Source organism: Rhinolophus sinicus, linkage group LG06, assembly GCF_036562045.2.
Source record: "Rhinolophus sinicus isolate RSC01 linkage group LG06, ASM3656204v1, whole genome shotgun sequence".
In the NCBI taxonomy this organism is placed as follows: Eukaryota; Metazoa; Chordata; class Mammalia; order Chiroptera; family Rhinolophidae; genus Rhinolophus; species Rhinolophus sinicus.
Window position 1 is genome coordinate 119,345,092 of NC_133756.1, and position 27,423 is coordinate 119,372,514.

The 27,423-nt window shown below is 50.8% G+C and overlaps 2 protein-coding genes and 2 pseudogenes across 2 annotated transcripts; all 4 read left to right on the top strand.

The window, feature by feature from the left end:
- The first annotated feature begins 1,448 nt into the window (after positions 1-1,448).
- UCP3 (uncoupling protein 3) lies at positions 1,449-13,913 on the top strand. Its single transcript, XM_019744417.2, has 7 exons — positions 1,449-1,779; positions 6,855-7,075; positions 7,593-7,803; positions 8,068-8,268; positions 9,372-9,473; positions 9,956-10,136; positions 12,697-13,913. The coding sequence occupies exons 2-7, from the start codon at positions 6,950-6,952 to the stop codon at positions 12,809-12,811; spliced, it is 936 nt and encodes a 311-aa protein (XP_019599976.1). The 5' UTR covers positions 1,449-1,779; positions 6,855-6,949; the 3' UTR covers positions 12,812-13,913.
- Positions 13,914-15,147: 1,234 nt separating this feature from the next.
- Positions 15,148-16,112, top strand: LOC109454026 (protein FAM91A1; annotated as a pseudogene).
- A 790-nt stretch (positions 16,113-16,902) lies between these two features.
- Positions 16,903-20,205, top strand: LOC141572335 (protein FAM91A1 pseudogene; annotated as a pseudogene).
- Positions 20,206-20,296: 91 nt separating this feature from the next.
- UCP2 (uncoupling protein 2) lies at positions 20,297-27,423 on the top strand. Its single transcript, XM_019744389.2, has 8 exons — positions 20,297-20,897; positions 21,713-21,869; positions 24,319-24,543; positions 24,705-24,915; positions 25,749-25,943; positions 26,024-26,125; positions 26,442-26,622; positions 26,975-27,423. Exons 3-8 carry the CDS (start codon positions 24,418-24,420, stop codon positions 27,087-27,089), a joined length of 930 nt encoding a protein of 309 aa, XP_019599948.2. The 5' UTR covers positions 20,297-20,897; positions 21,713-21,869; positions 24,319-24,417; the 3' UTR covers positions 27,090-27,423.

The window sequence follows — 27,423 nt, forward strand, 5'->3', positions numbered from 1 at the left end:
CCCACTTGCCTTTGAGCACTCCCTCCACGGAGACCTGCAAAAGGGTGTTTCTGATCACCCAGAGGCTGGTTGACCCTGACCCATAGCAGCCAACCTGGAACTTCTAGAGCAGGCTGGATTCTGGGGACAGGGAACCTGCCCTCAACAAGCTCCCAGGTCAAAGGAAGCTGAGCCGCCCGCCCTCGGTTTCTGCATGCACTGCCCCCTTGCTTGGGTTCCTACTGTTTATCCCTCTGTATATAGAGTACCCGCTGCCATTCACCCACCATTTCCAGATGGAGCCCAGAACCTACTTCCCGAGCCCTCCCAACCCCCATAGCCCTAGCAGCCCCTTCCATCGTCTGATGCAGCTGCCTGTTCTGCTATCACTAGGGCAGAGTCTGGTCCAAGGAGGAGGACAAGCCCAGGCTTTGTACTTGAGCAGCTGGACTTGGGACCACCTGCCTCGTGGCCATGGCTCCGTGCCCAAATCCAGGCCTCTGCCTCACCCAGTTAACTCCCTTCCCTCTCCTCCTTTGCCCTCCCCTCCCCTGTCCCCTTCTCCTTCCCCACTCTTTCCCCTCCCAGATTCAGATGTGCCCAACCCTTACCCTCAGTGCCTACCAACGGAGCCTACAGTAACTGCTGCAGGGACCCTTCCCACCCCGCCGCACGCACCCTCCCCAGCTCCCTTTGGTGCCAGCAGTGTCCATGCTGGAGCCTCCAAATGTTACGTCATCGAGAACAGTGGTCATAGCAGTTAGGCCCCGAGTACATTATAATCTACAGGCTGGATGGAGGTCAGGCTCTGCCATGTACTATCTGCATGACCTGTGTAAGTCACTGTCCCTCCGAAACCAATTTTCTCCTCTCTAAGATAAGCATTACAAATGTTAGGATCCTCGGCCATAAAAAGGAGTAAAGTACTAACACCAATGAACTCTGAAAATGTTATGCTACGCGAACGAAGCCGGAAACGGAAGTATGTCACATAGTGTATGATTTTATTTATATGAAATGTCCAGAATAAGCAAATCTATAGAGACAGAACGTAGATTGGTGATGATTGCCTGAGGCTGGGGTAGGGAAGTGATTACTGATGTGAGGGGTGATTAAAATGTTCTAAAATTGTGATGAATGATGGGGGCATAACTATGAATATACTGAAAACCATTGAATTCTACCCTTTAAATAGGGGAATGGTATGTGACTTATATCTCAATAAAACTGTTACCTTTTAGAAAAACTTAGAATCCTAATAGTACTTACCTCACAGGTTGTGAAAATAGAAATAACGTACGTAAGGTATCTGGCACATTGTAGGCACCACGAGGTGAGTTATTATCATTGTTATTAAGAGGAGGCCCAGAGAGCCCTGCACAGCCTTTGGGGGGTGGCCTTGACCTTTGGACTCTCAAAGGTGACAAGTCCAACACCGCCCCACCCTCCCGTACATACCCTTATCACCTGAGGTTGCTCTTCTTTCAGCAGCTGGAAGGAGCTGTTTTAAAGAATCCCAAGTCAAACGAACTGAACCAGATCTGGAACTCTGACCTCCCCCCTCACCTCCCTGCCCCGCACCAGCCGCCTCGTGTCAAATGATCAGGCTGTCATCCAGCGTCTCTAGGGTAAGGTTTCAGGTCAGCTGGAGCGTATAAAGCTAGGTGCCAAGCCGGAGGCAGCAGAGACAACAGTGAATGGTGAGGGGGCAATCAGATCCCTGCTGCTGCTGCTTCCTAGGATGGAGCCCTAAGGAGACTTAAGGACTCCTACGCTTCCCCTGCCCCTGCTGGATCACAGGTAAGACCCCGTTCTCTACCCCCTTCCTCCTCCATGTTCTCCCCTCAGGGCAGCTTACAGGGAGCAGGGGGCACTAGCCATAGCGTGGCAGAGCTGAGAGAGACTGAGTCCAGCCCCCACCCTGTCAACAGAAAGGAACTACAGCTCTGATGAGGGCTGTGGCAGGGCTGGGCCTCAATCTCACCACCCGTGTCACCAACCCAGGACTTACTTCCCCCTTGCTCTGCTGTGATTTTGCAAATCCCCATAGATAAGAGGTGGCTTTCTCCTTAGTTGGGGCCCAGAATCCCCCCAGGATTCCTCCAGAGCATAAAGGTCTCCCCATGAGGGCCCTGGGAAACCGTTTCCTGAGTGGGGATCGTGGGGGCATCTCTGGCCTGAGCCTGGCCCAGGTCACATGCCAGGAGATTTACAGAGCCCATGGGAACTTACCGCCCAGGTGACTTCCTCAGTGCGGGTGCTGTGGAGGCTTTGCCAGGAGGGTGGGGTTGGGCAGGGGGGCTCAAAATGGGGTCTTCTGACCCCTGCTCAGAGGCACCAGGGAACATACTTCTAATGCAGATTCCCGGGCCCAGCCCAGACCTGAGTCAGGATCTCTGGGGCAGAGGGCTGAGAAGGCACTCTGTAAACAAGCAGTTCCAGGGATCCAGCTTGCCCCGAATCTGAGACTCCGGGCAGCGGAACAGGCCCGGGTGCCAGACAGCCCTGGGCTCCAATCCCAGTGCCATCCTCAGCCTTATAACTGGCTGAAGCCCTCGGAGCCTCGGTCCCTTGTAGATGAAGTGGGAATAATCATAGAACTACCTTAGAGCCTTAGCAAAGGATTGAGTAAGTCAGCGCCTGTAAGGCCCTCAGCATGGTGCCTGGTGCAGGAAGTTCTGGGCAAACGTTAACGGGCCGCACTGCGCTGGGCCGTGCAGACCAGGACACCCCGTCTGCAAGTGCCCCAACAGAGCTGCAGGGAGGAGGGTTCTGCTCTTGACGTCTTCCTCTACCAACCAGTGGCAAAGGTCTGCTGACTGCTGGGGCCCCTCAAGTACCGATTCAGGAAGCTGGAATAAGGGAGGCAGGAGGTTGGGGCAGCCCTTACCTGAGCCCACACTGTGGCCTCCCACTCCGTACCCCAACTTGATCAGTGAAATTTGTAGAGCCCTCCCCCCCAAAATGTGTACCTTTTGACCTGAGTCCATGCCTATCTACTCTGCTTCCCCTGGGTGGCTCAGGACTGCCTCTGGAGTACGCTCCAGGCTGCTGCTCTTGGCCAAGTTCAGGCTCCAACACCCCTCGTTGCACCATTCCCACACCCTCCTCACTGGTCTCTGAGCCCCCCATCTCTCCCTCCTCGACACCTGCACCCAAGCTGCACGCGGATCGCTGGTGTCACCACTCCTCAACCTGAAAACCACCAGCCACTCCCCATTCTCTGCTAGATTAAGCAGAGCCCTGGCGTTTGAGGCCCTCCACCAAAGGCTGCTGTGGGCGTCTCAGATCTCGTTTCCCATTTCTCCCCTGCAGCAAGTTGGATTCCTTGGTCAGCTGGTCCTCCCTGGACCCCTCTGGCCCTGGGCCATCCCTGTACAGGCTGCAGGGAGAAGCAGGATAACTCAACCCTGCCCCTGCCTTTGGGGCTCCCCGTCTAGAGGGGAACCACTGTAGTTATAGAGCTGATCCTGTTAGAAGGTATGGGATTGCGGGACCAGCATATCACACACACTCCACAGCAGGGGACAAATGGCAGAGAAAGCACTGGAGTCACAAAGCCGGGCTTGAATGTGACCTCAGGTCATTCCACCATCTGGGCCTCAGGTTGTAACTGAAAGTGGAGTGAAAATACCTAACTCATAAGGTTCTTTTACTAGAGCCCAGGTGGCCACCAAAGGTAAGGGACCCACAACCAGTGAGAGAGTCTAGAGAACACAGCCCCCAAGGGCTTCCCAGCTCTGAGAGTCAGGCCCTCAGATTCCCCAGGCTGAGGTTCCAAGAAGCAGAGCCCACGTCACATGAGGGGAAGGGCAGGGAAACAGCCAGTGCTGAGGGAGGAGAGGCTACCAGGAGGCCAGCAGCCGCTGCTCACACACCTGCTCATGCATTCCAGTCCCAGGCTGGAGCCAGGAGCTGCCCTGGCTGCTGCTGGCCTTCTGTAGGGCAAAGGGGAGTGAGGATGGAGGCAGGGGGAGGACGGTGGTTCCCAGCGCTCCTGCAGGGCTGTCCCCTCAGCCAGGCTAAGCTGAGGGGACACTGTGTGGGCACTGGGACCTCCACACCACCCTTCCAGGGAGCAAGATCCTTTTTGGACCCCGTCAAGGAGGCAATGCAGAAAGGCAGGAAGACAGGCTGCAGAGGGAGCCAAGGCCTGACTGCGCAACCTGCACAGATGTCTCAGGCCCTTGGAAGCCCATTTTTTTGCATCCGCCAAACTGGGCAGTGATGTCCCCTCAGCCTTCCTCACCAAGCTGTTGTTCTGTGTGCTTAGCACTTAGTTCCCCATAGATGGGCTTGCATATAATTTAATAACTGCAAAGGGCTTTGAATGCCCTCAATAAAAAGGCAAGACATGGCTGTCCGTGCTACCACATCCGCTGGGGCCCCTGAGTAGAATGGTGAAGGGAGCCTCAGTGCTGTCGCCAGGACCTGGTTGGAGTTCTGCGATTTGAACCAGTCTCTGTCCATCTTAAGCCTCTATTTTTCTCATCTGTAAAATGGATTTAAATGCTGTCCTGCCTTCTTTGCAGGGCTGTTGCAAGCCTAGTATAACACAGTGAACCAGGCTCTGACACTAGTGGCTGTTAACACTGAGTGAGCACATGTCTCTGAGCCTCAGTTTACTCATCAAAAGCTCAGGAAAGCTATGAAAATTCCATGAGATTGTGTATAAAGCTCACTTGGCTTTTCCCTCCTGCTACCCTAAGCCATGCCCCACACTCTCACACAGCTCATCACCTTCCCCACACCTGGGACCCCCTTCCCACCCTCCAGCTGCTGAAATCTTGCCCAAGTTTCAAGGCCTAAGTCATGTGACCCTCCTCCCACCCCCACCATGAAATTGTTCTAATTCCACTTCACAAGCAAGAGAGAGGGTCTCCCCCTCCTCTGAGAACTTTTTGATGGCTCCTTCCTTCTGATGGGGTCCAGCCCATGTTGCACTGCAGTTATTTGTGTACGTGTCTAACACCCCCACAACACTCCTTGAGAGTGCCTTGTGGGCAGGTCACACAGACTGTTTTTCCTGGTCTCCAGATTTCCTGGAGTGCCGAGCACAGAGCCTGGCATGGGGTGGATCTTATGGAGGGCCCACAGGCACGGCAAGGACTTTGGGCTTTGTTCTGAATAGGAGGGGGTGGGACATTAGACAGTTTTAAAACAGGGGAGTGACATGATCTGACTTAATTAAGAATGCTGAGATGCTAGGTTAGGTACCCATCTCACGTCCTTCATTCCCTTTGGATAATTCTACACCTACCTGTCTTCCCGAATGTAAGCTCCTTGAGGGCAAGGGCCAAACATGATTCATTCCATATCTTTTCTTCCCAAGTACTTAGCACAGTGATCAAGAAATAGCTGATCGTTAAGATAGTTATTTATACCTTAGCATGAATTAGAACATCAGCTCCTTAAGAACAGGCTTTTCCAGGGAAAGGTAGCAGCAAGAATAAGAGTCCAGGGTCCTGTGTGGGTTGAGGAGATAGCACAGAGAGAACCAGGGTTGTAGATGGCAGTCCCGAAAGAACCTCCATCTTTTGGCATCCAATTATCACTTTGAACAGGTAATGTATTATTCCCATTTACCCAAGAGAGGTTAAACAATGTATCCAAGGTCCCATCACCCAACAGTAAAGCCATGAAGACAGGGCAGGAGCTCAGGTTTCCTCACCACAGGGCCAGAGTTTTTCTGTTGCCCTGTAGGGAAGGGGGCGCACACTGTGCCCACTTCACAACTCTCTGGGACTGGCTCTGGCTCTAGCGGTGAGGACACTGAAGGGTCCAGAATCCCATACACTCGGGTGTACTGCGAATTGGGGTGCCACTATGTGTGAACTGCTCGGAGATGGCATCAGCACCAAAGCCTGATGCGTAGAAGTCCAGGTTATAAGAATGCAGCGCCGCCTATCACAAGTGCACCAGATTCCCAAGGTAACCAAGGCTAAACCAGGAGCCTCAGATGTAAACATGTCCCTGGTCATCCAATGGTAAGATGGGTGCAGACGCAGGTGCCTCCCGGCGGTGGGGGGACACATTCCCATGACCCAACACTGATCCTCCTCTGTCTGAGAAGTTTGTCTTCCTCAGGGGAGAAGGGACACCCTTGGAAGTATGAGGAAAGAAAGCATGTGGCCAACACCACCGGCCATCAGAAGCAGGCCCCCTTCACACCACCTCCCTCAGAGCCTGGGAAGCAGAGCCAGAGGGGCCCAAGTGGTCTTCCTCCAGCCTCCTCGCAGAGCACAGGACCCTACGGTGTTGGGAGAAGATGTCTCTAGTCACCGTCTTAATATCTTTAGTGACAGAAAAGGAATCACAAGCTGAGAAGGATTTTGTTTGTTTTAATATAATAAAAGTATATTCAGGCAGCCTTGAAAACCAAACAAACCGAAAAACAAAAACAAACAAGCTTTCATCTGAGTTGACTAGCAGTTTACTTGAGTCGCGAGGCACGTTTATTTTGTTGATTTGGGATAGAAGGCCCTGTAGTGGTGAGACTTGGCAGGCTGTCCACACACCTGAGGGAACAGGCCTTTCCCAGGAAGCAGCATATTGCTGGGGAAGGAGAACAGGTTGTGAGGTGTAGTCAGAACCAGGTCTGGTCCTTGTTTAGCCACAGTTTCCTCCTCTGTACAATAAAGATTCACCACCAGCCCTACCTGCTCCATGGCAGGGCAGGCGGGGAGGGGAGTGGAGGAACACGAGATGAGGGAGGGGAAAGTGACCAGTTCTTACAAGGCAAATCCACACAGCAAACACAGCAATGCCCAGGCTTTTCCCTTACAAAGGCCCTCCCGGGACCGGGACCGAGGGGAGCCTGGGGACCAGCCAGCTGGCACACATTCCATCTGCCTCCTCTGACCTGTTTCCTGCAGCCTCCTCCTTGCACTAAAGCCCAGGGCTGCAGTGCAGCCTCTCTCCTTGGACCTGCACCGAGCCCCAGAGGGACGGGACCGAGCCTTCTGGGACCATGGTGGGACTGAAGCCTTCCGAGCTGCCTCCCACAACGGCTGTGAAGTTCCTGGGGGCAGGCACAGCCGCCTGTTTTGCTGACCTCCTCACTTTCCCACTGGACACAGCCAAAGTCCGCCTGCAGGTAGGTGCCCTTTGGCCGTATCAGAGGAGAAGCTGAGTTCTCCAGCACAGCACCTGCACCGTCCGCCACAGGCTCTTCCTCACAGTCTCCTGAGCAGGCCACTCACTCCGCTGCTTGAGACCCCGTCTTGCCACCTCACCATCACCATCACCCCAGACAAAAAAAATCTTTAATTCTTTGGCATAACGTGACAGGGTCCCTCAGGGCCTAGCCCTACTTTGCAAACCATAAAGTGTGAAGTAACAGTAAGGAGTTACTGGGTGATCTTGAACAAGCCACTGACCACGGCAGTGGGAGAAATAGCCCGCCCTCCATTTGCTCTGAATCAGATGCCGCATGTCTAACAGCTTGTGAGCTGTAAATTGCTGCACAAACCTCAGCTGTTCTTCCTGGGATGTGACAGCTGTGGTCATGCTTGTTCTCGAGGTCTAGCCCGAGGCAGGTCCCTCTGCACACAGCCCCGTCCATGCCCACCCAGCTCCTCACAACTCTGCGGGGGCGGGGGGGTGTCCCTCAGATCCAGGGGGAGAGCCAGCCAGCCCAGGTGGCGCGGAGCGTGCAGTACCGCGGCGTGCTGGGCACCATCCTGACGATGGTGCGCACCGAGGGGCCACGCAGCCCCTACAACGGGCTGGTCGCTGGCCTGCAGCGCCAGATGAGCTTCGCCTCCATCCGCATCGGCCTCTACGACTCCGTCAAGCAGTTCTACACCCCCAAGGGCTCTGAGCGTGAGTGCCCGTGGGGTGTCCCATGGACCCTGGTGGGTGGTTGGGTGCCCGGGTCTGGAGACCAGGGCAGCGCAGACTCAGAGGCAGAGCTGAGGCCTGTGGAGCTGGTAACAGACACTCAGGAGCCCCAACAAGGAAACCCCAGAACCCTGAGCCAGAGGAAGAGGCAGGCGTCAGGCAGGGGCAGCCCCGCAGAGAACAGCATCAGGCTCAGGGAGGTGCCAGGTGGTAGCACCCTGGACCACTCTCTCTTCTTCTTTCCAGACTCCAGCATCACCACCCGGATTTTGGCGGGCTGTACCACAGGGGCCATGGCAGTAACCTGTGCCCAGCCCACAGATGTGGTGAAGGTCCGATTTCAGGCCAGCATGCACGTTGGGCCTGGAGGCGACCGGAAGTACAGTGGGACAATGGATGCCTACAGGACCATCGCCAGGGAGGAAGGGGTCAGGGGCCTGTGGAAAGGTAGGTTTGGACCCCATACTCCAGAGGCCTTCGGCAGAGCTCTTCCTACCCTTGGGCTGGGGCTGAAAATGGGGGATTCCCAGCATAGTGCAGTCCGGTGATTCTCAAAGAACATTCTGACCTGCCACAGCGCCCCAAATTCAGTTCACTTTGCCAAGTCCTCACCATGTGCAGGCAGCTCAGAGGGAGACACCCTCAGCACTCTCACAGACACAGAGGAGAAGAGACATGTCAAGGAGCAGCCATACACGGGGCAGGATGTACTAGGTTCACGCAGAGGTGCAGGTTCAGAGGCAGGAGAGGCCACGTGGGCTCTGGAGGAAGGTGACACTTAGGCTGGTCCTCAGAGGCTCAGCAGGCTTTCGATATGCAGAGAGGGGAGGGAAGGGCCTTCCAAGCAAAGGTCTGCAGGGCATGGAGAAGAGACAGAAGCCCCTGAGGAGACAGCCGTGAGGAGTGGGACACTGGGAGACGCTGTAAGGACAGAGCCTCCTTGGGAGCAAAGCTTTAGGGTTCCCTATGTGTCTAAATGGTCACAACCTCAACAAACACTAGAGTCACTCCCATGTGGAGACCAGGGCCCACAGGAATCCTTGCAGAAAAAGCAGTGGCCCAGTGAAGGTTAAGGACAGGACACGTGGGTCACAGCCCTGTCCCTGCACTCACTTGCCCTGTGCCCTGCCCGAGCCCAGCCCTCTGTGAAACCAGGGGATTGGTCTGATGCTCTTCCGGCCCTGCCAGCACTATGTTCTCTCATTGTTCCAAGAACCCAGCCTCCCTCTTCCAAAGAAAGACTTCCTTTTCTAGCTCTAGCCAAGTCTCAGGGAAGTGTACTTAAATTCTGATGGATGCTACAGATTACCCTCCAAAATTTGGCCCAAACACACCCCAATGGGCCTGTCCGTTTTCTGTCTCTAAGAAGAACACTGATCACCTGAGAGCTGTTAACACAAGAAAAGGTGTCGTCTGCTCAGCTGAGCTTGGCGACTCTGAGACGCCGGAAATGGGGCACGGTGCCTCCCAGACCGGGGCCTGTGGCCTTGCAGCCAGGGCTCCACATCTCCTAGACCCCGTTTCTCAGCCCCCACTCTCCTTTCTAATAGGAACGTGGCCGAACATCACGAGGAATGCCATTGTCAACTGTGCTGAGATGGTGACCTATGACGTCATCAAGGAGAAGCTGCTAGACTATCACCTGTTCACCGGTGAGGCCCGGAGCCCCTGGCAGGCAGCGTCCCACAGCAGAGAGGGAACCTGCAGCTCCACATGGTCGGCACCGCCCAGAGGCAGCTGGGCTTTAGAAAGAGCAGAGAGGAAAGCAGCAGCCAGCACGTCATTGTAATGAGTAGGAAAAAGCCCTGAACAGGGAAGCCAGGGGCCTGGGTTCCAGACCAGCACCACTTCTTACCATGTATTGTTAAGCGAGAGTCATCTTCTCTGACTTCAGTTTCCTCAAACACAGTGGTTGGGCTGGGTGATCTTCCCGCTCTGGGACAGCTCAGTTCTGTGTTGCCAGTACTTACCAAGGGCTCCGTCCAGGGCGCAGTGAGAGAGATGGAAAATACTCCCCTTATGCTCAGAGGGTTCACAGTTTAATTGGTGACAAATGATAAGCACACATGGAACAGAAAGCAAGTTCACTCCTCATCTCACAGCTCAATGTTTGCTCTTCCCTTCCCCGCTGCAGACAACTTCCCCTGCCACTTTGTCTCTGCCTTTGGGGCCGGCTTCTGTGCCACGGTCGTGGCCTCCCCCGTGGATGTGGTGAAGACCCGGTACATGAACTCCCCCGCAGGCCGATACCGCAGCCCCCTGGACTGTATGCTGAAGATGGTGGCCCAGGAGGGCCCCACATCCTTCTATAAGGGGTGAGCCTCCCCTCCTGCCTCCATGCTCCTTCCCAGAGAACTCGGGCTTCTCGCCCTCCTTCTTTCCCTCCCTTTCTTTCCTTCTTTCCTCCCTCCCTCCCTCCCTTCCATGTATATTATGCCAACCATGGACCCATGTGGGGATCAGTAGAGAACAGCACAGACATAAACGCCACAAAAGAGCATGAAGAACTGTGGAAGGTTACAAAAGAAAAGAGTGAGCTAAATCTGACTTGGAGAGTCAGGGAGGCTTATCTAAGAAAAAGTAGTCTAGGCATAGTTCAAAGTGCACCCCCAAACTTCTGAGCAGGGGAGAAAGAGGGAAAGGTAGTTGGTGACCCTGAGACTTTTCCCCAACCCCCTGCCACAACTGTGGATCACCGCTGATGGCAGCTGAAGTGCTCGATGTGTGTCAAGATTTTTTGCTTCTGTGTCCTGTGATTTCCCCCTGCATGACTGCGTTTCCCCTGCCATCTACATGCTCTTAATCTCAGCCATCCTTCAAGATGAGTTCAAATGCCACCTCCTCCCCAACACTCGCGAGTATCCCTGAGAGCTTCAGCAACACTTCCTTGATAGCATTTGCACGGTATTTATCTCCTCCTACTTTGCATAATAGTAGTTTAAATTATCCTCCATGCTGGAGTGCAAGCTCCTCGAAGCCAAGGTCTGGTGGCTTATACATTTGTCGTCTCCCAGAGTCCCTAGCACACAGCCAGCACTCAATATGCAGGTTATTAGCAATCATCACGATCGCTAAGTCACTGCACATTAGTCCTTGTGTGAAGCACTTTCCATATATTGTCTCGACAACCCCCTGAATTGGGCAGTATTCTCTACACTTACTGAGGAAGACACTCATAAGTGTCAAGTAACGTACCCAAGATCACAAAGTTAAAACGGCAGAGCCATGGCTCAAGCCCAGACCAGCAACGTGCTGTTCATCCTACTGCTAAGCTCTGCCTGGCCCTCGCACCCGCCCCCCGCTGATGACACTTCTCTGGCACCCAGTGTTAGATTGGACCCAACAAACAGGTTCTCAACCTTGGGCATGACGTCAAAAAACTGTTTCCATTGATAGACTGTTCATTTCCTGTAAGTGCCTTTATCACTACAACCTGCAGCTGTAGCTACTTGTCCCAGTCTATTCCTTTATTTGGCACACATTTACTGAGCATCTCATGGGTGCCGCTGGGCCTTGAGCTATGTATGATTCCCTCAAAGAGCAGCTGACATGTAAGTGACATCTGTGGAGCATTTACTGATACTGGGCCTGTGCTGTGTGCTCTCCATTAACCCATTTAATCCTCACGACAAGTCCATGAGGACTCCATGAGGTAGGTGCCGTTATTTTCCTCCTTTTACATGTAAGGAAACTGAGGCTCAGAAAGATTAAGTAACTTGCCCAAGGTCATGACACTAGAAACTCGTAGAACGAGGATTTGAACCCAGGTCTGACTCCAGAGTTCATATTCACTGCCCCAGTGCTATCTCTACTCCCTGGGAGGGGTCTAGGCTGAGGCTTCAGGAGACGCCTTGGTGTGACGTTCTGGTGGCCAAGCTGATTCCTACAGAGCCAAGAGCAACCAGCCAGGCAAGGAGAGTAGGGACATCCCAAGCAGGAGCAACGTGGCAACGGCATGGAAGGAAGGGTCTGGCATGAGCAGACAGAGGACCAGGAGGGAATTACGGAGAGAGGCTGAAGAGGAGGGCCGGGGTCAGGTCACGGCTCCTTATGAGTCTGTGAAGCACAGCTGAAGTTGGGACTCTTCCGGCTGTGCTATTACAGAACAGGCAGGCTCCCTGGAGAGTACCGTGTTTCCCCGAAAATAAGACCTGGCCGGGCCATCAGCTCTAATGCGTCTTTTGGAGCAAAAATTAATATAAGACCCAGTCTTATTTTAATATAATATAAGACCAGGTATAATATAACATAACATAACACCAGGTATAATATAATATAATATAATATAATATAATATAATATAATATAATATAATATAATATAATATAATATATAATATAATACCAGGTCTTATATTAATTTTTGCTCCAAAAGATGCATTAGAGCCGATGATCCAGCTAGGTCCTATTTTCGGGGAAACACGGTAGCTAGGTTTGCTGTTATACCGCCTTCACCGTGCGGTGCCCTGGCAGTGCCCCCTCAGGGATGACCACTCAGGATGTAAATGAGCCCAGAAACACCCAGCAGCAGCGTGGAGTCAGGTGGGGTTAGCAGAGCTACTTAACCTCCCTGGGCCTCTGTTTCTGAAAAAGACAACTGGTAACAATCACAGCTGCCGTATAGAAGCATGAGACTAACTGCCTGATATAATAATCTGGCTCAAAACATTAGTTTTCTTTCCTTTCCTGACTCCAATATCTGCCTAAATTCCCTCAGCAGAGAAGAAAAAGACTGAACAGATCTTAGAAAATGTTCGTGACTAACACAAGTCTAGGTCTGTTGGTACCAATAGTGTGATGGGGTGAGCATATCGGTAGCAGATCTCTTTGGGAACTTAGTCCATTCCGCTTGATGTTTTGGTTGTTTTCTCATCAGATTTACACCCTCCTTTTTGCGATTGGGAGCCTGGAATGTGATAATGTTCGTAACCTACGAGCAGCTGAAACGGGCCTTGATGAATGTACAGATGCTACGGGAATCCCCATTTTGAATAGGACAGGCCACTTGGGACTTCACTGGAACAAAACCAGTTAAGAATGGAATAAAGCAGTGGGTCCATGCACAACAGGACACAGACCCACACATGTTTACAGAACTGTTTACTTGCTGCTGATTGAAGAAACAGAAGTAGAAGAGGAGGAAAGATTGTCTTAAGAACACCTTTGTTTTGCACTGACAAGATGGAAAATAAATTATATTAATTTTGAAATCCATTAACATTGGATGCCTAACATTTAGGCCAGAGAAAATAAACCAAAACAGATCCATTTGGATAATGGAAATTTGCAAACTTCTGTCTCCTGAAAAATCTGATGAGACAATGAATTATGAAGAGGAAAGACTGCAAGCATGGGACAGGAGTGGCATATAACTTGGAAATCAGCTAAGGAGTCTAGAGGGTCCAGTCAAAGCAACGCAAAGCTGTGACAACGCAAAGGCTTTGATTAACCATGGATCCTTGACCATACATGTAAATGAGTCTGCGGTGTAGAATCCACTGGGATTCTAGGAATGGGAGAGAGAGAAAAAAAGAGAAAACCTGGAACCTATGCCAAAGGAGCACTGCTGGACCAGTGTGAGGCTGAGATGCGTAAATAGTCCCTGATGACACTATAGAACCCAAAGGACAGCCTCAGTCTCCTTTCCTGTAAAATGGGAGTAATAATCCCATCGCTGCTACCTCACCAGGGGTATCAAGAGGATCATGTGAAAAGCTGGAGAGGAAAGCACTTTATAAAAGCAAACGCTCTGTACAAATGTGAATATAAGGACAGGGCTGTGGGAGAGATTTTGTCAGGACAGTGAGGAAGGGCCAGGGAAGAAGGTTTTGAAAGAGAGTTGTGTAGAGGGGTGTGACCAAAGGACCAGGGGCTGGGGGGCTGGGGATGACAGATGATGTGCAGCCACGGGGGCCCCACTCCCATGCAGCCCCCATTCGCCAGCGGGACTATGAGGCCCCTGGAAAAGTGTAGGGCTTGGGGGAAAGGAGGTAAATGCTGGGCTGAGAGACTCAAGTAGCAGGGCTCAGAATTTTTGGAAAATTATTATGACTCAATAAAGGAATTCACACCTTGGGTGTTGGAATGAGTATAGCCACTTTTCTGCTGTCTCTTTCTTGGACAGAATTTCCCTTTCTCACTTCTGGCTTCCTGTCTTGTCAGGATTGGGCCCGGTCTGGCCCCCACACGCCCACACTGCCTTCTGCCTTCTCCTGCTGGCTAGTTGCTTTGCCTTTTAGGGCTTCAGCTCCTCTGTCTGTAAAAGGGAGGATGGAACAAGATGACATCTTTCTGAATTTAAGACTAGACATCTTTCAGTTTGATAGTCTTTTTCTGCTTCTTAACAGCCTGTGTGGCTCTAATGACAGCACTGGGTTCCAACCTCAACCCCACCCCACCTTACTAGCAGCCTGACCACCAGGAATCCTTACCTCAGTGTCCTACCAGAGAAGTGGGAACAATCCCCACCCCGCAGGAATGCTCAGTCAAGTCATCCCTCCTTCCCTGCTCTGACTCCTCTGCACCCTGGGAAAAAGGATATCCACTCACTCTCAGCACTTTCCTAAGTTTAAATTATAATTTAAAATCATCTGCATATACAAACCGGAAAGTCCAAACAGAAGCAAAAAATAATAAAAGTTATTTAGTGTCTGGTTTGGCTTTCAAATAAAATTCATATTTAAAATTTTCTCTTACTTTTGATTTGACTGTCATGTGCAGTTGTGTGTGGTGTGTGTGTGTGGTGTGTGTGTGTGTGTGTGTGTGTGTGTGTGTGTAGGGCTGATGAGAGGAGCTGGCCAGGCAAAGATCTGAGAAAGAGTGTTCCAGGAAAGAGAACAAACCAATCCACAGGCCCTATGGGAATGAGCTTGGCATGTTCAAAGAACAGAAGGTCTGTGTGGCGGGTGTTAAACGAATGAGGAGGCAAATGTGAGATCATTCATTTATTCATTCATCAACTATGTAGGAGTTGTGCCAGAGGCTGAGAAGTCAGAGGACAGCCAATTGTTTGGAAAGTTTGGCAGAGAACAGAAGGAGAAAAAAGAAAAAAAAGCTATTATAAAAGGGGTAGGAAAGTCCTGCAAGTTCCTTTCAATTTATACACACACGAAGAAAGAAAAGACTGAAGATGAAGGGGAAAGATAGCAGAAGAAGCAAGGTCCTACAGAAAATAGAAGAGCACAGAATAATGGGTACAGGTGGGATGGATCACTCTAAAATGGATGTGAGAAACCTAGAAATAAAATAAGAGTTACACAGGCAAAAAAAATGGAAATGGAGCGGTACAAAATGAAGTCATTCTCCAGTCTTCACTGAAATTCGAGGAATGGTCACATACGTGAGTAGGTCAGTGGGCATTGAGATTTATTTATAAGAAAGATGATTTCAAACGTTTTTTTCCCCCTTAAAATATAATTGAATGAAGAAACGTGGATCCTCTGATGTACCCAACACTGCTCTCTGCCATGTTGAGCTGTCTGGTGCCCTCGCCACAGAGCAGCCCAGGCATTCTAAAGTGGAAGGTGAGGCCTCCAGCGGCCTTCCCCCAACCATCCCAGGGCCCTCGCACCATAGGTGGGGAGTGACACTGAGTTCCCCATCAGGCACAGGAACCCATGCAACCAGCTGCCTGCCAGCATGTGACAGGGTTTTGGGAATTCACAGAGAAAATATGCAAAGCAGGTTGGCCTCCACATAACCCCACTCAGTTATGATACAGAAATATCACTTAAGCATGTCAAGAAAGATAAATGCAAATGCTTTGAGGAACGATTATAGTCAAGAATATTTCATGCTGTACCTTTACCATCTATTGGATAGTATGGTAAAGGGCCCGAGGATAACACCATTTTCGTATTATTGAGATTACAGAGAACATTACGAACGATGAGAAAGTATATGCTTCATTGCCCAGTTTTACTGGGGCTGACTGTCTACGTCTTCTTGGCATAAAAAGATAGCAGTATATTGATATTATAAATCAGTACAGATCGTCAAATTTTTTCTTTTTGAAATTTGAAGAATGGTCACATCATCTACCAATAAAGCCAGGGGAAACTTCCATAGAGGCATGGTAGGTGGTGTAGGCTGGTCACATCACAAAAATGACATAAAGATATGCATTTTTCCTGAGAAATACACTGTAAATAAGACCACTGATTCAGGTCCTGAACTCGTTAGTTCATGAGATTACAATGAATGTGGTACATAGTTTATATAACAAAGTATTTATTTGAATGTATCAATGTCTAATGACACTTTTATTCTCTTGAAGGTTTTGTAATGAATTGAGTAACTTGAGCAACTTGTCTGCAGATTAAAAAAAAAAAAAAGATAGACAGGCGGCAGGATGGCTCAGTTGGTTAGAGTGCGAGCTCTGAACAACAGGGTTGCCGGTTCGATTCCCACATGGGCCAGTGAGCTGCGCCCTCCACAGCTAGATTGAAGACAACAAGCTGCCAAGCGGAGCTTGTTGTTGTTCCAGAAGAGCTCCTGGATGGCTCAGTTAGTTAGAGCACAAGCGAGCTCTCAACAACAAGGTTGCTGGTTCAATTCCTGCATGGGATTGTGGGCTGCGCCCCCTGCAACTAAAGATTGAAAACGGAGATTGGACTTGGAGCTGAGCTGCACCCTCCACAACTTGATTGAAGGACAATGACTTGGGAGCTGATGGGCCCTGGAGAAACACATTGTTCCCCAGTATTCCCCAATAAAATTTTTTAAAACTTCTTTAATCGGAATATCTGGTTAAATATATTTAATGCCCCACAACCATGCTGATGATGCAGCTATCTCACGTTGGCTGATGGTCCTGGGCCGTGATGCTGTGCTGCTGGATTTTCTGCAATGGAAGGTTAGACAACTTCTCCACAATGGCAGCTTTCTCTTACATTGCTGTCCTCACGAAAGGCATGACGTGTCAGTGTAAATTGCACCTAGTTGGGTTCTGTCATTATCAAATAACTGGTAGTACTGCTAAATGAAGCTGGATTGATTCTGCTCCCTAACTGCCTTGTCTCTCATTCTGGAGTATCACCCAGCCTCCTTGAGACTCCTCGTTGAGACGCAAGGAGTTGGCACAATGGCAGCAGCGGCAACAGCAAACCAGCGTGCCTTCCCTCACCACCCACCGAAACTCTGTATTTCTTTCTATAATGCAGAGCTTGCAAATGTTCTTGAGGTGGACTTTTCCCTGGTTAAGAATGGTTTCTATGTATTGCTGATTGGGCTTTATCCATAAGAAGAGCCAGTGATAATGCGGATCAACTCATTCATCATGGTGAAATGTTTCCTCGGTAAACAGATTTCAAAGCATGTTCGATCCACAAAAGATACTCCTATCACAGGATGACGAGGAAAGTAGGAGTCCTGAACAAGAAGCTTTGTCAGCTCTGATACTGACAGAAATAGTCAAGATCCAGTTGACACCGTATAAGCAATTTGGGTCTGTCTACAGGATACATAAAACATATTGCTTTCCTGTTTAACTCGTTGTTTTTTAATGATGGGAAATCTTTCACCAAAAGTTGGCATACTCTCATGTAAATTCCTGGACAGCTTCCTTACAGAATTAGAAAAGGTTCAAAACATTGGTGAAGAAGTGCAGAGATGTTTTGATCAGGCACTTTACTCTGACAAATACTGTCTCTGTGTATTATAATGATATAATCACGCGGCTGCATTGCCAGAACAACCCAATTATGGTTTTCTTCTCAATCTCTTACACTGTGGAAGCCTTCTTGATTTGGACGCTGTGACTTGCAGAAGAGTTCTAAATAAAACTTGCATATTGCTTGTTTCCCTGGCTCCTCTCACTAATGAATTCAGCCCATCAGCAATAGCATGCCCCAGAATACGAGACCAGTTATCCAGAAGTCACTGTCCAGAAGTCACGTCCCCATTTCTTTCACTGCCCTAAGATATACTCATAAGACTTGAAAAATTATCAGATATATTTCAGGGTAATTATTGAGCATTAATAATGTTGTTGTTTTCTAATTTAATTTTATTAAATTTATTGGGGTGACAATTGTTAGTAAAATTACATAGATTTCAGGTGTACAATTCTGTAATACATCATCTAAGTATTAATAATGTTTTGAAGTCATCATCCTGACATAATCCTTGCTTCCGATTATGAACGATGGGATGAGAGAAACCTTTTTCACTTGATAAAACAGAACTGCGAAGAGTTTCCTTGTGTCAATATGGGTGTTCACAAGCATTATAATCAAGAAACAAAGTGGGCTTGCAGGGACTTCTGTGGTTATGTCCCCATATCTACCCTTCTAGTCAACGTAGAAATAGAAAACTTGGTGGTGCTTCAGATGAGATAGGAGAACCTGATTTAACTTCTGGCTCAGAGTAAATGAAAGTACAGAATCATTTGAAACGGTCATTGAGGAAGCAACGAAGGACTCAACAACAAAACAGAACTCTGATGTTGCCAAAACAGAAGCCACTGGTTTCCTCTTGATCTGTTTCTCATTTAATTCAGAGCTGTTTAACTGTTTAGCTCTGAATTAAATGAGAAAGTTTGTAGGAAAACTGCTACATACAACCTTTGCAGAAAGGAAAGTCTTCAAAAACTCCGATATTCCAGTAGAAAACTCTCTTTACATATCCTTAACTTTGTTTATTAATTCTAGGAAGGTGCTTCATCAATGGATATTCACACAGCAGCCACCTTTTTCAAGTTTTACTATCTTATACTAGTCTAGCTTTTGTATATGAGTGCAAGACCAGCTGTCGATAGGATTACCTCAGTGCCAGAAGTAATTTTTTGAGACTTGACTTCTCAGCTTCCAGTTTGCTTCGGCTTCTACCAGGGCCATGTGCTCAGGGTATTTTTCTTACCTGTGTGAATGAAAATGTGGCTATGTAATAAACCTGACAAGTTCAAGGCGGCCACATGGCAGGTCTGTCAAGCTCAGTGAGCAAAAGTAACCATACAGATGGTCTGATCACAAGTTCCTACCTGGGCAGGTCATAGCAGGTAATCACATCCCAGGCCTCTAGCCAAGGTCAATATTTACCTTAAGTGAGCCCTGGCCATTTTTCCTATGTATGTAGGGTAATATACCAGAGTAATGTCAGAGTAATTTTCTTTTCTAGACACTGTGAAGGCACAAGCACAGGCACCAGAGTACAAGACCACCTGAGGAGGAGACTACAGAACCCCTCATTTTGATCGTGTTCCCTGCGTATCATCTCTATGTGCTGTAAATGTTATTAACTATCCTGTACGCACCAATGTAAAAGAAGTATGTGTTTCACCATTTTGCTTTTTATCCAGTCCTAGAGATTTCCCCACTTTGCTTTCTTCTGCTTCCTTAATCTACCACCAATGGATTTCATGTACCTTTCTTACATTTTCTCCTGATTCTAACTGCATAAAAGGAACAGCAAAACTGCCATTCTCTGGAGCATTTTCTCAATCTGTTGAGATCTTGCTTCTAGGCATATCCTAAAAAACTTAGCTCAAATAAAGTCTTATAAAAGTTTTCTACAGGTTTGGACATTCTTTCACGGGCATCTGTTATAATTATCCATTCCCATTCTAGCTACATAGTCTGTCTCCTCAGCTGACAATTCCTTCTCCTTGTGGACAATACAGAAAACACACACAGGAAGCTGACTGACCAGGGTTTAAGTGACAGCATTAGGCAGATGATTTAACCTCCTTGGGACTCTTTTTCTCCACCTGTAAAATGGTGGGTGGTTAATACCACCGCCTTACAGGGTTATGTGAGGTATTCACACTGAACCTGAAAGGAGTAACTGCACTCCCTCCATCCTCCCATTACACTTTTCAAGACACTTTTCAACAGTGACCCAAACAGTCAAGTATTGAGAGCCTTTACAATAGATCGGCCTTTGGAATGTTTGTGATACTAAAAATACAGGAAATAGCTTCCAGCTCTGGAGTGGCTTACAGTGTAGTTCGAAGACAGCTTTCTCCATACAATAGTCCCGGGAGGCCAACAAGGAAGAAAACAGAGGAAGAAAGTGACAGAAAGAGTCCAAGGGCAAACAGAGATCTTATAATCTCCAAAGGAACGTGCTCGTCCGGGCCAGAGTACCCAACTACTGGTTGTTTACGTTACTGTCACCCCCACAAGACCGCCAGCCACCTAAGGGAGACCCAGGTCTGGCTCATCTAAGTCCCTTTCTCATCCCAGGGCTGGGGACGCAGCAGGCCAGCGCCCTGTTCAGTCTTCTCACTCGCGGGCTGCGAACCGGCTCGCCTCACGCTTGGTGTCCCCGCCCTGCTCGGGCCGGAAGTCCCCCGGATCCCCAGGATAAGGCCTGTGGGCAGCAGGAAAATGCTGGAAGCCCAGCAGTTCTCAACCGCCGTTGGCGGTCGCGGGCCACCGGCGGCTGAAGCCCAGATTGGCTCCTTCCTGACAACGCGGCAGCTTTAACCAATCGCCAGCGAGGCCGGTGGGGAGGTCCCGCCCTGCGGGAACCTGTGCTCGCGTCCGAGGCACGCGGGTGGTTTGCAGAGTCCGGGGATCGGGGACTGGGCCAGTGAAAAGACGGGATGCCCTTACACCCGAGCCTCTGCGCCGCTGTCAGAAAGAGTCCTGGCGGCCGGGGGGTGGTGGTGGGAAGTGGGGTGTCGAGACAGAGGCGTGTGCAACCCTGGGCAGCCTCTGCTTTCCGGGAGTCAGTCTTGCCATTTACACAAAGAGGTTGGCGGACTGGGGGGAGGGAGGGAGTGTGTGAGGCGGAGCGAGAAAGTGACCGGGTAAGGGGTGGGAGGAGACTTAAGGGGTAGACTTGGGGATCCGCCTGCACGGAAATAGGAGTGGAAAAAGGCGCGCGGAGAACCCTAGGCCGGAAAGGCGGTGGCTAAAGGGTCGCCTAGCCCTCTCCGAGCAAAACCGCTTCGCAGGCTCCTCCCCTCCCCGCAGGCCCCGCCCCCAAGGCTTAAAACGCGCTGCAGCCTTCGCCGACTCCACTGCAAGCCGGGTCGGCAGCTCCTGTAGGTCTAGTACAGACCGCAACTTCCACACGCCATCTGACTGCGGACAGACAAAGCCTCCCGCACTCTCGTGTTCTCTCTGCGGCTTGGTGAGTCCGGCCCCGGTCAGCCCAGCCCTGCGCCCGCCACACCTGCTCCACGTCCGCTACACCCGCCACGCGGACCAGCGCGCTTCCCTCTTTAATTTCCCTCCTCTCCTCCCATTCTGTTTTGTATTTTTCCTCTGTCCTTGTACTCTTTTCCTATCTCGTTTTTGTTCTTTACCTCTTGCGTTTAGTTAGCTGTAATTTAAACCTTCACTCTTCCACGCCCTTCCCTCGTCCAGAATGCCCACCCCGCCAGAATGCCCACCCCGCCAGCCCTGCCTTGGGTGGGGGCCTTCTGTCGCATCAGCGATAAACAGAATGACCTCTCCCCCGGGGGCTCCAAGCCCTTGCAGGGGCTGTTTCTGCTAGGAGGAGTCTTTGAGCTACTTGATTCGGCCTCTGCGGGGCGCGATCCCAGTTCCTCTAACCTCGCTGCCCTGCGCTGAGCCCTCGTGGACTCTGAGCGAGTCTCTGACCCATCATGACTCCCTCAGAACACTCCCACTCACTAGTCTTGCTGACTGGGTTGGGGAATGCTTCCCAGAGTACTGCATGCCACCAAAGCAGAAGTCTGGAAGAGAGCCAGTGGGTGATACCAAGAGAGCAGACGAGGAATGGAGAATTCCTAGGTTCACTTTCCCCCTTCTGTGTGTGCACTTAATTAGTCCCCAGCTATCCTGGGTGCCTTCCCCGTTCCTTTCCCCAAGCATGGACTGAGTGGGCTGTGTGCCTTGGAGAGGTGGCTGTTTCCACACTGGAGTGTGATCCTTTAAGGTGAATTTCCCTTTCTGATCTCTCTCCTTTGCCATTATCCACAGGACACATAGTATGACCTTTAGGTGTTTCGTCTCCGAGCCATTTTCTATGGAAAACCAACAAGATCGGGCCATGACAGCCACTGGCAGCTTTGAAGAATGGGATGCCTTTAGAGAAGCTTGATCTTGGAGGCCTCAGTGTGAGACCTTAAAAAGCCGGGTAAGAATCCAGTCTAAAGGAGAGGTCTTCTGCTGCCTTCTAGCCCTATGGTCTGGGGGGGGGGGGGGGGGTCAGCAGAACATTAGCAAAAAAAGCTACCACCACCACAGTGAGGTCACTCGTCACAAAGCACTGTCATATCCCTGGTCTCACTCTGGCCCTTAAGCTGACCCTGACAAGCCAAGGATGGTGGTCCCCATTTTGCAAAGGAGGAAATGGAGGCCAAGGTGGGGTAGTGATTGGCCCTGGGTCACCCTGGGTGTCAGCAGCAGAGCTAGAACAGGAACTTATTGTTCTAGCTACGTATTGTTGACTCCATCTCTGACTGTCCCTGAAACTGAGATTAGTAATCACATGTACTTTTTTGGACACTGAAATGGGTTATTTGCCTGGGACTGTAAAATATGATTAACTCTTTCTAGGCCTGAGTGTTACTTACTTTCAATAGGGTCTTTAACACAGGTGACCTCTGACCCCATACCATTCCTCTGAAGGACCTGACTGACTTATGGCAAACCCAAGGCAACATTTAAAAAGGCAACTGAGCCTCTGTGCACTTGTTTTTGAAGTGGGCAGGGGCTGGGGCTTATTCTTCTCTGGTGCTCACAACATCCTGCAACCCAGCTCAAGGTCAGGACATGATAGACGCATGTCATCATGTCTCTGATACCCAGAGAAGGACGCCATTTGCTTGAACCTTTTCAGAACTGTCATATTGGCCTGGGAGAACTTGGCTGTGGGTGTTCCTGATCTCATGAAAGGCCCTGCCTGTGAATGGGGCTGAGAAAACAGCGGAAAAGGAATGAGATGGGCACGAATGCAAAGCAAATAGCATCAGCTTTGAAGCCTGTAGACTTGGCTCTTACTAAGGTCCCTTATCTGTAACATGGAAGTAAGGGTAGCCACTTCACAGGCTGTTCTGAGGAGTAAGTGAGCCAGTAGGGTGCCCCAGGCAGTGGGTTGGGGACAGGTGTGCAGCACCTCCTGGGGAAACGGATGTCAGAGCAGGGAAGCTGGGGAGTCTGGAGAGTCTGGAGGACCTTCAGCAACTCATTTTGCCATTTGAGCACCAATCTCCTTCACGAAAATATAAATAAGGCCAGGCCCCACCCTACAGCAGCTGCTGATGCGTTTGAGTGGTAAAGTAGGCTCTGGGTTTCCTTGTTTGCCACAGTCACCTGGGGTAAGAAGCTGAGTGAGCTGTTTGTTTCCATGGGTCTCTGTATTCACAGTTGGTTCCTAGGACATCCTTCCTCTGCCTGCCAGCTCTTTCCTCCTGACCTCAGTGACAGGGGCAGCCAATCAGGCTGGACTCAGAGCAGCTGCTCCTATAAAATCAGAGAAGTGAGCTCAGGAAAGAGAAGCAGATCACCCTCCCCCACTGGGGTGCTGGGCTCACTTCCTCTTGAGGCATGGGGGAGGGCAGGGCAGGGCAGGGCAGGGCGTTCCAACTCAGAGAACAAAATGGAGCTTCTGGTTTCCTGTGTCATTCTATATCTCTGACCTGCATCTCCCCACCCCGACCTTCTGTGGTAAAGATGTGGGTCCCCCTATGTTGAAGGAGAGGAAACCGGCCAGAAAGGGAGACAGTTTTCCCTGAGGCACACAGTAAGCCAGGGGAAGAAAGCCGAGCACCTGAGCACTACTCAGCCTGGAAGTTGCCCAGTATCCTTGAAGACCCAGCTGAATGTTATATTTTCTAAGTTTTTTCCGATTACCCACTTTTCCTGACCTCTCTCCAGAGGGAGTTAGTTGTTCCTTCTCCATTTTGAGAATATGTCCTGCAAGCCCCAATGCATCTTGAAATACCTGCCTACTCCCTGTGCCAGACAATAAGCCCCGCCTAGGGTAGATATTATCTCTTGCATCTCAATGTACCAGGCCCAGCACAGCAGACTTGTTGAAAGAATGATTCCAGAGAGCCCAAGCTGTGTGGGGCTGGGGAATGAGACGGGTGGGCTGTGACGGCACTGAATGGACTTGTCCATGACACTTCTTCCAGACTTAGACAATTCCAGACTCATGGCAACCTCTCCTGCCTAAGAAATCCAGAGCAGAAACTTGTAGGTTTGTGCCCATCAGGTGTTGGTCTGGCTGGAACCTTTTCCCTGCTTCTGTCGGCCCTCCAGAAGCAGGAATGTGGGCATCATCAGTGAAATCTCTGCACCCAGTAGACCCAGGGCTGGGCCAGTGTTAGGACAGCTGGGATCCACACTGTCCTTGCTGTGAAAGGGAGGGAACTCTGCACAAAACATGGACTCCTTGGGCAGGAATTGCTTCTCCGGCCCCTATTTGAGTACCTCCAGAGCTCACTCCTATTGTCCCTCACGGGGTTGCTCTGGTCCTCGCGTAGGGAGGTTGTGGTGTCAGGGAAGGTAGGTGTGTGGGTGGTGAGCAAGGAGGGCCTGGGGATGCTGCTGCTGATGGGGCTTCTCTCTCCTTGGCTTAGATTCCGGCAGAGTTCCTCTATTTCGTCTTGTTGCTGACTGAAGGCGCCCCCTTCTCCAGTTTTTCTCCACCTCCTGAGAGGTAGCAAGAAATCAGCATCATGGTTGGGTTCAAGGCCACAGATGTGCCCCCGACTGCCACTGTGAAGTTCCTGGGGGCGGGCACAGCTGCCTGCATTGCAGACCTCATCACTTTTCCCCTGGATACCGCTAAAGTCCGGCTGCAGGTGAGGGCACAAAGCCTGGTGGTGTCTCGTCTGCTCCCTCCCCAAGATGCAGACTCTCTAAAGGCCAGTGGGGTGTTTGGGACTGTAAACCCTGGAGCATCGGGATGGCAGGAGATAAGGAGGGCAACCTGCCTATCCCTATACCTGTGTTGGCCTTGCAGATCCAAGGAGAAAGGCAGGGGCCAGTGCGGGCTGCCGCCAACATGCAGTACCGCGGCGTGCTGGGCACCATCCTGACAATGGTGCGCACCGAGGGGCCGCGCAGCCTCTACAACGGGCTGGTCGCTGGCCTGCAGCGCCAGATGAGCTTCGCCTCGGTCCGCATCGGCCTCTACGACTCCGTCAAGCAGTTCTACACCAAGGGCTCTGAGCGTGAGTGTGGAACTGGGCCGTTGGCTCCGTGGCCTTTTCTTCTCGCTGGCAATTGATTCTAGTTCATTTCACTGCATAGCTCCTTTCGACCCTAAGGTCCCTAGGAGGATCAAAGGAACGGAGAAATGGAAGGGCCCTGATTTTCCTAATGATTCCTGAGCTCTTGGGCTGTGCCCGGCTCCAAGCAGGGCATTCTCCTGTGACAAGCCTCACAACCACCTTGACAGTCGGTAGTATGATCCACCTGTTGGAGATGAAGAGACCAAGGCTTGCCGGAGGGAAAGGACTTGGCTAAGGGCACACAGTGGGAAGCCAGGAAACACCCAAGACTTCAGTTTCCATTCCATCTCTTTAGCATGCCAGGCCTACCCTCTATTTTATACATGTGGAAACTGAGAACCCAGATCAAAAGGTTGACTTCCCAAAATCACGTGGCAGGGAGAAGTAGGTCTGGGATGAGAACCCAAGTCTTATATGTCCCAGTCCTTAGGAAAGCCACTTTGCTCTGAGCCTTGGTTTTTATATTTGTCAAATGGAAGTGATTCTCGTGTCTCATGGCTGTTGAACAGGTTAACTGAAGTGAATGAAAATATCTTATGAAAGAAAGCACTAAGTCTCATTTTGTCCTACTCCTTGCTGTGTCCCAGTGTCTAGCAAGGAATAGACACAGTAATATTTTGTTTGATGTAAGGAGTTCTTAGTCTTAAAATAAGGTCTGGTCTGGATCCTATTCCCAAAAGGCAAGAGAGTACAGTCACATGGTGTATTTTCTAAGGACAGGTGCAAAGTGATTGCAAGCCCACTGGCCACTGATCCCCGTGGTTCTCCCACAGATGCTGGCATCGGAAGCCGCCTTCTGGCAGGCAGCACCACAGGTGCCTTGGCTGTGGCTGTGGCCCAACCCACAGATGTGGTAAAGGTCCGGTTCCAGGCCCAGGCCCGGGCTGTAGGTGGCCAGAGATACCAAAGCACTGTTGATGCCTACAAGACCATTGCCCGAGAGGAAGGGTTCCGCGGTCTCTGGAAAGGTGTGTACCTGTGTTTCTTCTTCCCCTTCTTCCTCTTCCTTTAGTCCCTTCTCTCACATAAGCACCCCTTTCTTATGTAGGGACCTCTCCCAATATTGCTCGTAATGCTATTGTCAACTGTGCTGAGCTGGTGACCTACGACCTCATCAAGGATGCCCTCCTGAAAGCCAACCTCATGACAGGTGAGTTAGGGCAAAGGGTGCTGGGTCTCGCCCTTCCCCCAACCTAGGATCAGGTGTGGGTATCTGGACGCCTGAAGACCACCCTTTTCATCCTGTTTCCTCTTTGCTTGTGGAGCGACTTTCTCTCACCGTATTGAAGCCAATTGGGATAAAGCTCTCACTTTGCACGTAGAGGCACTAAGGCGAGGCAGGCAAAATGATCGTTAGGTCCTCAGGAGAGGTCCCAGCTGGAGTCTCTCCAGTAACTTAAATAATCTCTTTCCTTCTGGAATGATGGGGTAGGAAGTCCTGACTCTCACCTGTTCCTCCTTGGCAGATGACCTTCCTTGCCACTTCACCTCCGCCTTCGGGGCGGGCTTCTGCACCACCATCATTGCCTCCCCTGTCGACGTAGTCAAGACGAGATACATGAACTCTGCCCTAGGCCAGTACAGCAGCGCTGGCCACTGTGCCCTCACCATGTTCCAGAAGGAGGGTCCCCGAGCCTTCTACAAAGGGTGAGCCTCTGATCTACTCCCCCAATTCCAGGCTTCCTATCACACAGGTGGGGGAGAACACCTGGAACTGAGGAGCAACCAGGTGTCAAACTATTTCTGATCCTGGTTGTGGGATTTCACTGATGTCCTCTCATGCTCTTAACTCCTTCCTCGCGGAGTTGCTGCCTACTTTATGGGTGTTAAAATGGAGACTCACGGGATTCTTGCTCAGAGCCACACAGCTCTGAGGCACCAGTCCCTGGGCCCTTCCGACCTTTGGGACAGAGCAGCGGGGTTGGATTGGGTGCCAGGGCCCAGCGCGGTGAGTGGGAGGTGGAGGTGCCCCCTGTGACCTGTGTTTTCTTCCGTCTAGGTTCATGCCCTCCTTTCTCCGTTTGGGTTCCTGGAACGTGGTGATGTTCGTCACCTATGAGCAGCTGAAACGGGCCCTCATGGCTGCCTGCACTTCCCAGGAGGCGCCTTTTTGAGCCTCTCCTGCTGCCCACCTGACCACCTCTGGATTGGCTTCGGCTCCAGCCAGGCCCTGCTTCGCTTTTTCTCCTCCCTCCCTTCCCTTCTCTCTTTCCCTGCCCCTTCCTCCTCCTCCCATTCCCATCACCTCCCTTCCCTCTGCCCACATTCTCACCCCTCCTCCCTACTTCATCTCCCCACTGCCTCTCAGTCCTGCTGAAACTGACCCCAGTTGACACTGTAGGAGGCCTGTCACCAGCCAGGATCCCATGAAAAGTTCAGCCCACCTCTTCATCCTGTCCCCAAGCCCAGCCTACCCGGCACGTCACCCATAAAACAAGCTCAACCTTG